At 41.0% G+C, this 14,072-nt stretch overlaps 1 protein-coding gene across 5 annotated transcripts in view; it reads left to right on the top strand.

Annotated features, from left to right (window-relative positions):
- Window positions 1–13,860, top strand: part of PLEKHM3 (pleckstrin homology domain containing M3) — an 80,978-nt gene extending 67,118 nt beyond the window's left edge. For 3 of the 5 annotated variants that reach the window (XM_040069828.2, XM_040069830.2, XM_040069829.2), the window contains one exon: window positions 6,488–10,362. In XM_040069828.2, the coding sequence (XP_039925762.1) occupies window positions 6,488–6,665 (178 nt within the window). In that variant the 3' untranslated portion in view covers window positions 6,666–10,362. Of the gene's footprint in view, window positions 1–6,487; window positions 10,363–13,769 lie in introns of those variants that run through there. The other 2 variants (XM_040069831.2, XM_040069832.2) reach the window with 2 other exon arrangements.
- The last annotated feature ends 212 nt before the right edge of the window (window positions 13,861–14,072 follow it).

Here is a 14,072-nt window from a genome sequence, read left to right as displayed (position 1 = left end):
GGCAACTTAAACGAACTGAGCCTCTGCCTCCTATTTTATTTCTTGGACTAAATTTGCCCCAGGCTTAAATTTAGTGTGTAATCATATAAAATTATCATATCACTTATTTTATATTTACAGGTGTTGTGCAATGACTTTAAATATCCTTGGCTGTAAATTGACTCGTTAGAGCTAACCTTGCCTATTAGCAAGCAGGCACCTCCCCTCAAGTTGCTCTGATTTTGCTTGCTCTTCATTAATGTGGAGAAAAGGTTTTGTTTCTTTCTCCTAAAATCAAAAAAAGACCCAACAACCAAACACCAGAATTAAAGTTTGTTGCACTGTTGTCTACAGTAGTGGCTGTATTTGTTTTATAACTTAGAACAATTTTTAAATCTTAAGGAATACCGAGAAAATTACCTTTAGAATGAGAATAGAATTCATTAAAACATGTTTTCTGTTCCATCAGATAATTAAGCAATCATGGTTATAATTAAGATTATTTTATGTTACCCAGTTAATAAAGTTTTGGTGTTGCCTGTCATCATCCTAGTGATTGCTTTCGCAGGCAATTAAATTTGTAGTGTTTTGCTGGTAAAGTTACTTGCTTGTTAAGAACAATTTAGTCCATTCCTTTCCTTTTATGTGCTGACTGTAGATGTATGTGCACCGTGGAGAGTTGCTCTTTTGTGTTCGTATTCATTTATCAAGGCTAAACTGTTTTCACTTTGCTAAGTTAATTTGTTCTGCTGATCAGTTAAGACATGTAGACCTTTTAAGATACAAACCAGAAGGCCCAAGTTTAAAATAGACGTGCCACAGAACAAGCTTGACTATATCAACCAGCTTGGATGCCTCCATAATCTTTGGCCACCATCCTGATAAGACCTGTGAATGTACTTTGCACATAGTGACAAGTCTTACTAAAGGCTCTGGGGCCGTGCATGCCGAAGTCTTTGTGAAGTTACAGCTTACTGTGTTATGGATGCTGTGTCACCGGATAAATGCAACTTGGAGCATTTGGGAGAATGTTAAAGAGAGATGTTCGGTGGAGAGACTGAAATATGTAGTGTACAGCATTGCAGGAAATACCTTGGCACAGGTCATAGACATCATTCAAGGGACATAATTTTCCCTCTTGCTTAGATTGGTTTGTCTTATGCTAGAAAGCCTTTCCCCAGGCCCGGCTTACCTGAGTTGTGCCCGTAGTTTAGTACCTAATTTTTGAGAGAGCTTAGCTTATCGGATGCTGATAGCTAGTTCAAAGCACTCTGAAGTGATCTGCTCAGCACTTCTTTGAGGAAATGTAGGCACCTAAGTAGATGTTAAGTTCTCTTGGTAATTTAATTTCTCCTGAATCTGTCAAAACTGATCAAAATCTTCTGGCCCACATTGTCTTACTTTTGTTTGTGCAGGGTAGCACAGTAATATTATCTGGAATATGTAAATAGAAAACAATAAAGTATACCAGCTTTTTCATCAAGTGTTGTCTTTTGCAACTGAATTAGCTTTAGAGGTTGGTTTAACCTGCCTCGTGTCACAGTGGTTTTTAACTAGAATGTTCAATCAATGTCATATTAATGCCAACTTTCTTCCATTCATTTACTATGTGGGCATCCCTCACTAGGCAGGCATTGGTTCCTAGGCAACTGGAGTAATATTGCTGCACGTGTGTGTCAGGCATTGATTGCCTTTGGGGCTTTTTTTGTGTTGTAAGTGAACACAGGCTAGTCCTTTTTCCTTTTCTTTGTGTTCTGCTAAAGGCTCAGAGTTTGAAGGGCCTGTCTGTGATATTCACAGCTGAGCAATTCAGAAATGCTTGCAGACAGACACATGTGTGTAGTGTGGGATGGTGGTCATGCTGAAATCCCCAGACAAGGCTTACTTCGGCCAATGTGGTTTGCTCTTTGGGCTTTTTTAATAGCCAAGTTACAGGTGGTTCAGTGTTTTGGATGCTTGGTGACTGTTTAGCATCATCTAAGGAAAGCATAATGGGTTACCCCCTTTAATCCTACTTTTACTCTCCATGGCAGGAAAGAAGAAACTGAAGAGTTTAGTCAGTTAAAGGTTCAGCCCTAAATTAAATCCTTGCTGAAATTTGTTTCAAAGGATTACCCACTTGACCAAATGTATGCAAGGTCTGGCACAAAGGAAGTGAGTTCTTTAAATGAAAAAAATGAAAGCTAATATATAAAATGACAGAAGAGAGGGCGATGGGTGAATATGGCACTGCAGTGGGATGGGAGCTCTTTGCCCTTCTCAGCTCTGCTAGGAGCCCTGGCTGACCCTGAGCAAGCCAGTTCACCTCTCACTTCCTCTTGTGAGGTGGGAATGGTGAAATGTCTGGTACAGCCAGCCCATGTGCATGGGACTGAAGATATCCTAATAAACGTGGTTGGTTCCAGCAGCTTTATCCCACCTTTATACCAGTCATTGGTAAGTCTGCCAGCCAGCAAGGTTCCTATGAGAGAAAAAACCTGTCTTTCGGATGACATCCTGGGCCACCTGTTGATCATCCCTGCTTCATTTTGTCTGTTTAAGGTGAAAGCTCTTTGAGGCCTCTCTGTGTTGTACCCCCCACTTTGGGCACGTGATTCTGCTCAGGGGCACTTAATGGTGGTGCAGCACAGAGGAGAAATGTGAGCATGATCAATTGGTTGTGCAGCATCTAGAATTACTTGAGTTATAATCCTGGGGAAGATAGATGGGAAGCATGAAAAGAACATGCCAGAATTTACAATTTACTAAATATTGATGTGTTTCAAATGCCCAGGCTTAATGGGAGTTACTAACATCAGCATTTCCTCAGCATACAAGGAATGATTATATGCTTTTAATGTAGAAAGGCTTTTCTTTTATAAGTAGTAATGATAGTAATAAGAGCATTATAATGCCTGTCTGGCTGTGGAGAGCTTTGTCCTTTTTCTCTTACACTTTCCTGCAATAGAAATTATTTAGAGGATTGAATAATTCTCTGCATTTTTTACTCCATACAAGTAAAACATCCTTAAAACATAAAACACGCCCTAAAGTATCAACAGAAATTGAGTTAGGTCAGGAAAGAGGGAAAAAAAAAGAGAAAACACCAAAATAGAGAGGAAGCTATTTCAGCTGCCTTCTTAGAAGACTGCAAGTCTGTGTGAAAACAATATGCAGTGTTCACTAAGTCTTCAAATACTGTTTGAAAAATAGCAAGAAGCTATTTTTTAATGTGCAGTGTCACAATATCATTCGTTAAAGAAGGAAACATGAAAAGCCTGAATGGCTATGGGCTCATCAGCTTATTATCAGTGGTGAATAGCATTCTTACAAAGGATGTATGGACTTTTTGGCCTCTAGACAAAGAATAAGTCAGGATTCAGAAATAGCACCTGAACTGTGAATTACCTATGACAACAACAAGGGTTAGGGGAAAGATAAGTAAGTGTAGTGGAGTATTAAGTGAGCCTTTTATAGGCTACGCAATATATTTTATTTCTCCGGAGAAATAAAATCATTTTGATATACTGAGGCTTGAAAACAACAAAAAACCCTAGGAAATTCACATGTGGAGATAAAATTAGGTCTCAGGATTAACTAGGAAGCAATCTGTTTGTAATATTCTAAAAAGGAATATAATGTTGGTGGAGTTTTCGGTGTCACTGGAGAATCTCTTGCAGTGAGGCTAGAAATGGTCAACCAGTCGGCATTCCAGGGCCAGTTTGACCGTGTTTGATGTGAGGAAAAGCAAAGCTGTGTAGGTAGCTTGGGGTAGTATAGCTCCACCAATTTAAAGGGAGTAACTTGCCAGTTGCATGAAGGCAGAGCAAGATGAGCATTACCTGTCCCTGCCCTGGTGACTTTCTGTGTCAGTGTCAGTGTCTGTATCACAAGCATGCAGTGATATGGGTGTCCTCTCTACTTGTTCGTGTGCAGAGCTAGAGGCAGTTTTATTCTCCAACTCAGAGCACCCTTCCTCCAGGCTGCCTCTTTGTTGTCATCTGCACCCCTTGGTTGTGCTCAGCCTTTACCAGAGAAGGCAGAAAATAGGTCCTCAGTGCAGCAGTCAGGGGTGGGGGCACCAGAATGGACCAATGATGGCAGCAGTGGGTGTCAGTGCAGTGACTGTGAGATCAGGGCTGGCTGTTTGCTCTGCCTCTGCTTAGTGCCTGACAGTGTGGGGTCCTGGGCAGAGCTTCACCTACTGCACCAGCTCTAATGAATAACAGTTCAGACAGTTTTTCTCTGTGTTTTGATTCTGGGCGATGGGAAAAAAGTTTGTTAATCTTTTCCACTGACCTTATTTCTGAAAATTTAACTTGTATTAATTTGAACACCATCTTTGTTTGCTCTGCTGATAGCCTTTGACTTGAGAGAGCAGGTGTGCTGGCTCCTCTCTCATCCTGCTCAATCCATTTCAGCAGCAATTTCTGATAGGTTTTGTCATTTCCATGCATGCTGTAGAGAAATATTGGGCTAGCGTAGGGAGTGGCGATGTGAGAGTACAAAATTGCACTCCTCATCAATCATTACCCTCTAGCAACTTCCAGGGCACTGTAAACTGCTGACTAACAAGGGAGAATTAGCTTGATAAAATCACCATTAGTGTCAGTTCAGAGTGGTGTAAAGTTTTAAAGACACTGCTGCCTTCTGTCTATTCTTTGCCCATTAGTGTGTCTGTTTGTGGAGATCCCAACCCAGCAAAGCACGTAAGCACACTAAATGGAAGGCAGATCAGTAATCCCAAAGAAATCAGTGGGATATGAGTCCTAATCATGTGTGCATGTGCTCCAGAGGATAGGGGCAATAACACACTCTCTGTGTACAGAAATTGTAAATGTCTCTGCGTGAGCTGGTTTCGTGATTCAAAACCAGATTTAGACTGTAGCTGAGCTGAGAAATCCAACAGTCAAGTTTTACTGCAAGAGAGCATGGAAGCCAGTAAATATACTGCTTTATACTTAGCCTTGTTCACCTGCCTTTTCTTACTCATATTTGAGTTTTATCAGTTTATGCTAGTTAGAAATGAGCTTCCTTAAATCTCTGCATAGACTTTTCAAAGCTCTGCAGCTCTTAAATTTCAGGCCATGTTTGGACCCATGCATAAAACTTCAAGTGCAGCCAGACCAGAACCAGTTTCTGTAAAAGTTACAGGTGAGATGCAGCTGATACAGCTAATAGGTTGTGTTAGCTTATGGACTTCTCTCAGTATTGTCAGACCACATGCCTTATGGCTTCTCACTTATGGCTCCAAGGTGGTTTCCTTCTTCAAGTTTTCAATTTTTCTTTGCAGTCTTGAAGACAAGAACCTTATTTCTATGAAAAATAGGTTCAAAACAAACCAACAAAACCCCCACTAAAGTTATAACAATGAGCACTTGAATTCTTATAGTCATTTGACTGCAATAGCTACAAGAAAGGAAAAAAAAAGTGCAAGGCATTTCAAGATATCATAAAGAATCACCAACGGTGACCAACACCCGTTGTTCGTATTTCAGGATTACTCTAAAGTTTCATGTTTTGTTGCTTTTGTTATGTGATTATAAAACTGAAATCTAAGACTGACATCTGGCAATCCTCCTTTTACTTTTCCTTTGGTTACAAAGCTGTAGTGACAACTCATCACTACAGATAGTTACTTCCATTGAAAGGCTGGGAATGTCCAACTGTTCAGTTGTAGTCGACTCATGATCACCAGATGTTTCATTGCTCAGTCTGCAACTGGGGCTTGATCTGCTGTGAACATTAAATTCATTGCCTCACAATGCCCCTGAAATAAACCAGTCATCTTATTTGACCAGTTGATTTGTTTGAAGTCTTAATGTCACATTTGAGAACAGAATAACACAACTTTGAATGCCAGAAGCATAGCTCAATGTATTGGTCAATTGATCAACATAGATCGGTTGTGTTCATCTAGTCTTCCACAGGACACAAGGCAGACGATATCACTTACGTCTGTTTCATTTTTTACTTTTGAAATGACAACTTCTCCTGCCGTTGAAGCGGACTGTTCTTCACTCTTTCCAGAACAGCTGACCTCTGGAGCTTCAATGAGAAATATGTCGTATCATGGCTGTTGCAAATCACAGAATCTGTTTTTGCAAATGCTGAAATATACCTTACTGGAAAACAACATAGTCACTCCTCATTTACAAACAAAGTAATAAGACATGTCTTTCATAAAACAAAGTTGATGTCTTTTCAGTGACATACCTGAATACTAGTTACCAAGAAGATAAGTATTAATCCTTCCAAAAACTTGTCTGTGAAGCAGAAGTGCTGGGACAGAGTCTCAGCAACTGCAAAATGAGTACAAGTCAATTTGTTTTAGTGCTCCTGAGTAGCTTTATACCAGCAGAGGTGTGGCCATACCAGTGTCTTTTACAACGCCACTCTAATGAAGTATAATGCTCTTAGAGGTCCCAGAATGGTGTCAAGGAACCTACTGCCCACCGACCACATGAAGCCTGTTGCATGCTCTGGTGCTATTTTGTGATTGAATTTTGACACTAATTTGTGTTTGCAGGTGTGAAAGCTGTGGTGCTGTCTTCCACTCTGAGTGCAAAGTGAAGGCTGTACCATGCCCCAGGTGTGTGCGTAAAGAGTTGCAGAAGAAGCAGAAATCCTTCTGGAGGCAACTGAATATGGATGAGAACTTCGAAGAGTCTTGCAACATGTTTGAATTGTCATATCAGAACACATGAGGTCCTTTAAGGCAGTGTCTAGCCTGAAGAGAATCCCTCTCCCAGCTGCCAGCTCAAGCAAATTCTTGGCTTAGACAGGCAGAAATTTCTTTGAAAAATATTACCTGACCTTCTTCATTTGTGAATAAGAGCTGTCAAAGTGGCCATAAAGCCTTTTGTTGGCTTTGAAATACCAGTGGCTAAACTGCATTGAAGTCCAGCCGTTAGGTCTCATACAAAACGTGGTTTACGAGAAATGCTTTAGGTCTGGATAATTAAGTACCTGACTTTCTTTTCCATCTCTGGAGAAGACTTTATCTCAAGGCAGAAAATATTTGCTGCCATGATTGCATTATTTTTTATGTTGTTCATTTAGAATTGATGAATCATCTACTTATTTATGTGTATTATTTATTTATTAGTGGCCTTGGCAGGGGCTCTGGTGAGGTGTTTCACAGAACCTAATAGAGCAGGAATTATTTTAAATCCACTGTCTCCTCCTGATATGGACATGTGGTTCCATTTCCTCATGTTTTCACAGAACTATCTTAGAGGATCAGTGCATTTACATTTTAAAGGATCTCCTTGCCAAGGAAAGAAGAGGATCTCCCATTAAACCTTATTCGGGATGCTTACAAAGATAAGGTGCAGAATAATTCCTTCAGTTATGTTTATATATTTATAATGACCCCAGTGAACTACTCCATATTCAGAAAAGCATGGGACTTGCTGCTCTTTTTGTTCAGGCTGGGAATATCAGTTAAGCTCTGTCACTGAAGTCCTTTGAGATTTGTGCTGGTTACTCTTGATTTATGGGAGGCTATGTCCTTGTCTGTAGTAACTTGGTATTGCTTCTCCTCCTTCCAATCTGAAACTTTAGGGCATTTTAAGTCTTCACATTTTTATTTATTTTCTTTTTATTTCATGAAGTTTACTTCAAATGTTTTTCTGATCTGAACCTGTTAAACTGATAGTCAGGAAAGTGGTCTTGCCCATTGCAGTTAGCAAATACCTCCAAAATTGTGAAACACTAGTTTGCCCTTTTCATATGCAACTTGTATCCTGCATTCTCTCTGAGCTCCAAGGCATTTATAGTTCTGTAATGACTTCCGTGGTGGACAGTGAAGTTCCTTGAGGTATGATTCTGCTCCACACACCTGAAACATAGGGAAGTATTAAACACAGTAAATTATTTTGTAAAGGGAAGTACATGATGGATTTAACTGGGGAGATGTGTGTCATTACTAGCAGTATGTTGAATTTATGGCGAGTTCACCTCCAATGAGCAGTTAGATTGTCTTCCCCCTATTTCACATTCCTGACTCTTTTCCACACCCTGCAGTGATATGTGTATTACATACCTATGGAAGCATTATCTTTATATATTTATATATGTGTGTGTATATATATATACACACACACACACACACGCACACATCTATATACAGAGAGCAAATATGGTTTCAGGAGAATAATGCCAGTTGCATGTATATTTTCCTCTCATCTCACATAGGTTTGTGAAAATATGGAATACTGATTTTTGCTTCCTATATAATCTACAGACTGTTGTGTTCAAGGCAGAAAGCAGTTTTGATTGTTGAAGCATCTCACTATTGCTGAAGTATGTTAAATAAAAGAACAGGGTACATCATACTTAGATTAAAAGGTAAAATGCTACAATGAGTTGTCTTGTACTGGAATATAAGTGGTTACCTTTTCCAGCCTCTAGTTAAAGAAAAAGTAGCTTTCTCAAATTTGAATGCAACTAGTATATGTATAGAAGCACGTTTATATCTGTATACATTAGACAACCAGTGCCTTTCTTTTCCAGAAATCCGTCTTTCATTGGGATTCTTTAGAAGGAAGTGAGGGTTTTTCCATGTTCTTGGCAAAGTGCTGTAGGGATTCCCATACTTAATAAACCTGGTGAATCATGCACCTTTGTCACTAAAATTAATACTTCCCATACACAATGGTGTCTCTGTCTCAGCTCACTGTTCCTTATGTGAAATGAGTTGCTTTTGGCTATCACCCTTAAAGGTATAATGTTCCTTGCAAATCCATTCCCATGCAAAGAACTCCCTGTGTGTTCAGAAGTGCAAACACTGGGGAAGTACTGTGGAATTAGTCAGGCAAACAGGAACTGCACTGGTACTGGCTGAATAAACAGAACGCTCCCATGTTTTTCAGCTTGTGTCACTACAATTACTCCTGTGGCAAAGCCAGTAGCTCTGAAACTGTCAGCATCTGGCAGGTACTATTTTGAATTACCTGTAGACATAATGTAAGTTCATTAAAGAAAAAAATGGTGGTGTTTTTCATATCATCATGCTCTGGTATTTATGATACCTCACAGTGCTGGTTCATGTCCAGCTCAGTTTAGAGAAGGCTGCTAAAGTGCATGTCAAAAACCATACGGAGTCAAGGAATCAAGGTTCAGACATTTCAAAATATTAGCTACTTTCACGTATGTCCTATCTCCAAAGTACCAGTCATGGGTGGTCAGATATTGGAATTGAATTCTGGAATAACAACTTAGATAGCATTGGAGTTGCTCTGGGTTTGTATAGGTATTACAGAACAGTTTGTTTGTTAACAGAGATTTAAAGGATATAAAGAGTATGATGTTGGCAAAACTTCTGAAATTAGCCATGGGTCTGAAACCACTGCCATTACCAATAACATAGAGCAAGAGCATGTTTTGATATTCTGTCAGTGCCCAGAGCTTTATGTAAAAGGATACTGTAAAATACAGATCATGTTATTTGCTTTAAAATCCAGTAGTGTTGTAAACCAGCTAGTTCCTAAAATGAATAGACTTCCATTTCTACTTTGGAAAAGTGATACAGCTTCACAGTAGCTCTAGGAGCAGGCTGTAATGTGGAAGATGATGTCCTCTCAGGGATGCCTAGCTCCTATCCAAAAATAGTTATTCCTTATGAATGGGCAAGATAAAGTATTCTGTCACCGATTTTTGTAAGCATAATGAAAGGCTTAATCCAGCCTCAGCCTGGGGCTCTGCATGTGGTTTGGGTTTCAGACAGCGCTGTACCCTTGCCTGGTTGTCTCTGCTGTACTAACAGTGCTCCGTGCTGATCCCCACTGCTACTCTCTGCCCATTCTGCAGCCCTCAGCCTGCACGTGGCTCTGCCTGCAGATTTCTGAATGAGCTGGTAAAAGTTCCTGGGTGTTTTACAGATTGCACGACTCTGCCCGCACCCTCCCCGCCACCCAGGTGAAATTATGTATTAGTGCTTCAGTCTTGTCCTGCCCACGCATGAAAGAAATTTGAACGATGCCATTTCATTGTGAATCAAGAATAAAATATGCTGTTTGTTTTCTTCAAAGAGAAGATGCTTTCATAGATGACTGGGAAGGAATTGATCTGTAATCCAGTTACTGCTTTTGCTTTGTACAGAACTTGTTATCAGTGTAAAAATAGGATGCTTAACTGCAGCGGACCATGGCTTCACTCTCTACAGGTACTTATAGTTAGTTGTTAGTCTGATATTATTTTAATCTAGGACACTATTGAGATCCTTACTCAAGGCTCTTTTCCCCTTTACCCTAACCATCTACCTTTCCTATAATGGGAAGATGGGTCTACCTAGGGGATGCAAAATGCAGCTCATTTTGTATTGTCAATCTATGAAAAGAGAGATTAGTATTTCTTGTGTAGGAATCCTCCTATTGTTTTTTTTTTTCTTCTTTTTTTTTTTTTTTTTTTTTTTTTTTTTTTTTTTTTTTCCTGTCTTACATGGTGGAAAATGTTGGGTTTGTGATGTGATAAAATATCCTGGCTGGCACATACCAACATGAGCTCACTGCTGGGATTGGTAGGAATTGGCAGGTGAGAGGGAAGGGACTTTTTTGAGAGGAACTTAAGTTTTTTGCAGTACTGCACAGGCTCTGATGGCCCTGTTAGGAGTGAATCATCAGGGTTATCTCTAGAGCTCCTCTTGTCAAGGCTTCTCTTATTATTAGGATAGTGTGTGTATTATAATAGATTGATGATAATGTCTTGAAAGATTTTTAAAAAGAGCAGAGGATGTCTGTTTACAATGAAATGGGGAAGCTGCCTGGTTGAATTTTGCTTTTTTCCCTGTAGCAGCAGAAGCCACTGAGTTTCCTAGACGTGCCAAAGGTCGCTGCTTGGGTTGCAGCTGACTGTTGATCTGTATAAAAGAAATGAATTGAATAATCATTGTAATCTAATTTTTTTTCTGCCGCTCAGTTGCAAGCCAGTCTCCCCTCTCTCTCCACTGTCTCTGTCCATGTCCTTACTCATGGTGCTGAGCCTATAGCCAGACTTGGAGCTTCATAGCTCTTTGCGTTACGTTTGAACCAGTTGAGTCCAGTCATTCTCTCCTTCGTGATTTGCCTTCCAATTTTCCCTTCCCAGTAGGAGTGCCTTACAGTACTGTATATTAGCATCTCTCTTCCCGTTTTGGATTTCCTGATCACATCTGCTGCTTTATTAACTTGTAGACTTAAACTGAAATTCTCCTGTGCTGTACCTGCTCTTTTGCAGGAGCAGCTGAGTAAATCAGTTTGCTTGTTCTGCCCTCATGAAGTGAGCTCTACAGGCTTCATATACCAGCTCTGAAGACACCAAGCTATGTGGGAACTCCTCACTTTTGCTTATTTTGGTGCCTTAAATTTTGAGAAGTGAACAATTTTTTTAGAAATGCTATGCCATGATGCAATATGTTTGGCATTGGAGCTTAAAACCCTTGCTCATGACTGTTTTCCATCTTGCTAGGAATGGTAACCATAAAATTTGTTTACTGTCTGCTTTGTGAGGGCATTATGAGAGAGGATAGCGTGGAGATTGTATTGGTTCTTATAATGTGTATTTTTGAGACTAGCTGGGCTGCTTAGACTGAGATGCAGTGGTGCAAGACTTTCAGAAGCTATGCATGTATAATAATGTCAAGTACAGGGAATTAAAACAGGGTCAGGTCACATGCAGCTTTGCTCCTCCCAGAGCCCCTGGCCAGTCCACACAGTGTGGCCAGGAGCTCCCATACAGAGCTCCCTGCTCACTTGCCCAGCTGGGTCCCGGGCTGTGGGAGTGAAGGTGTTTCCTCAAAGCTCAATTGTAACGCAGCCTGGTTCCCTGGAGGCTGATCCAGTGGGGGTTTAGTCAGCCTTACCTTAAAGAGAGGGTTAACCCGTTGAAATTCTAGCATTATTTGCTAAAGTATGTGGCATGTGTCAGCCTGGGGCACATGTCCATGCTAACTGTGATTTTGTAAGTCCACATTTGACACCAGTAGCAGGAATCCCGTTTGACAGCAGCCGTGCTGTTACTGCATTTTAGCAGTACAGCGAGGAGACAGCCTGGATAATAATGTGCAAAGTCCTTCTTTACTTGAAAACCCGGTGTGGCCGTGATGGCTTGAGTCATACCCTAAAATGCCAATTGCACCCAAGTTCCTTGGGGTGGCCATTAATCCAAATTGCAAAAATGCCACTTGTGGTCAGCATCAGAGATATCTAGGTCTGGAGAGTTATCAGCACGACCAAAGTGTATTAGACACAAGTGTCAGTGGCTCAATTATTTATTTATTCCTGTCTAATCCACATGTTAAACCATTATAAATCCTTGAATACACAGCATTGTTTTAGTGGAAAAAGGATTTCTTTCGGTTTTGCTTTACACACTTGTCTACCGCGTTGATTTTGCTTAAACGAAACTGTGCTTTCAGGCTGATTTTTAATTAATACCTGTGATAACAAGTTACCTTATATGAGTTCCTGCAATACTTTAGGTAAGCAGAAGTTAATTAATGAGAAAAATGTGTGTTTCATAGGTATTGAGTGATAAAGGCAGCTTCCAAATCAACTTTAGTTCAGCCAAGGCAGTAAAAGCCAAGGAAAGCCAGGTGTGAGCAGCACAGCGCAGTGGCTGATGTGGTCCCTGGCAGCCTGGGCTTTCCTCCTGCCAGAGCACCAGCTCACCTGCACCACTTACAGTGAATTTTAGCATTGCTGGCAGTGCACCCTGAGTTTTTGGAATACTGTTATGTGTCTGTGCTACTCTGTTAACTTATTTGCAACATTGTTATGTGTGTTTCATTGTTCTTGTGTTTGCGGTTTTGGTTTGGTTTTTTTACTTTCGACAAGGATTTTTTTTTAAATTATCTGCAACTACTGAGCAGTAGTCTTAATTTATTATTGATGTGTAATGATGTTATAATTTAAATCCATTGAGTTGAATTGCTTGTTGACACTTGAGCAGGGTTTATTTGGGTTCACTTGTGACTGCATCAGAGCACCAGTCCCTCCTGTATAAAGGCAACTCTCAATAAACACTGAAAAATCTTACTCGTCCTTTTTAATTTTACTTCTGGTGGGTACTGTATCATGGGTAGGGCAAGCTTTGAAAGAGTGATTTCTGAAAAATGCTTCTCTGTTGGTTAAACTCTTCTGAAACTAAGAAGATGTGATAGTTACTGTTCCCTGAAATCAGCCAGGAGGGCCTCTGGAAGTACTGTTGATGTCTGCGTCAGGCTCTGGGGGTTTGGATTCCCAGTTAAATCTTGTGGTTTTGGAAAGCCACAAATTCCTAGGTTTTTAATGATGCTGACCCCTTCCACAAGCTCCCAGGACAGCTTACTGTGGCTTTGAGGCCCCCTTGGATACAGAGCTCCTGGGAGGCTTGCAGGAGGCAGCTGCTTACTGTGTGGCTGCCACGTGGACCTCTGCTAGAAGGGTCCAAGGTCAGGGCCTTGAGTTCTGACTAAGGGAGGCATCTCCCAGGTGGACTGAGGGGACTGCTGTGGGGCTGGAAGGGCAGGATATTGCCCATGTTATAAAGGCTCTCACACACATGGATGTAGGAGCAGGCAAGAGTCTTGTTCTTCTTGTTTCTTCCAGTGCACCAGCTAAAGAGCTTCTGCAGCTCCTTGAATCTGGATTTGATGACTAAAGATTGCAGCACAGAGCTATGGTGGAGCCCATGAGCCTAAACCCACTGCCTGAGATTCCCCAGAGCATTCCACACCCAGCCCTATGCTCTGGCAGCTTTCAAAGAGAAGGATATATCCCCTCCTTCACTATTCTTGCCCCTCCTCAGAAAGACCAGAAGTCCATCTGGAATGTCAATCCTCTCTCCTGCAGGAACCTTTGGACTTCATCCCTGTCATGAAATCAGCTACAAGCAGTGAGTTAATGTTTGACCAGGACCACACAAGCTGCACAAGGAAACCATGTGCGATATCTTCTCTTCCTCCTTATTTGCTTTACAAGGTGAGCAAATTCTGTTATGACATCTCCTTCCCCTTTCACTGCCACCTCCCCTCCTCACGTCACCCTGTAAGTGATGGTGTGAAAGAGCATCCACGCAGAGTGGAGACCGTGGGGTCTGTGGAGCCCTGGGAGGAGCACGCCAATCCAAGCTCTAGCTCTTATTTTAAAGCCAGG

The sequence above is a fragment of the Hirundo rustica genome, chromosome 7 (assembly GCF_015227805.2).
Source record: "Hirundo rustica isolate bHirRus1 chromosome 7, bHirRus1.pri.v3, whole genome shotgun sequence".
Taxonomy (NCBI): Eukaryota; Metazoa; Chordata; class Aves; order Passeriformes; family Hirundinidae; genus Hirundo; species Hirundo rustica.
This window is presented reverse-complemented; position numbering and strand designations above follow the sequence as displayed.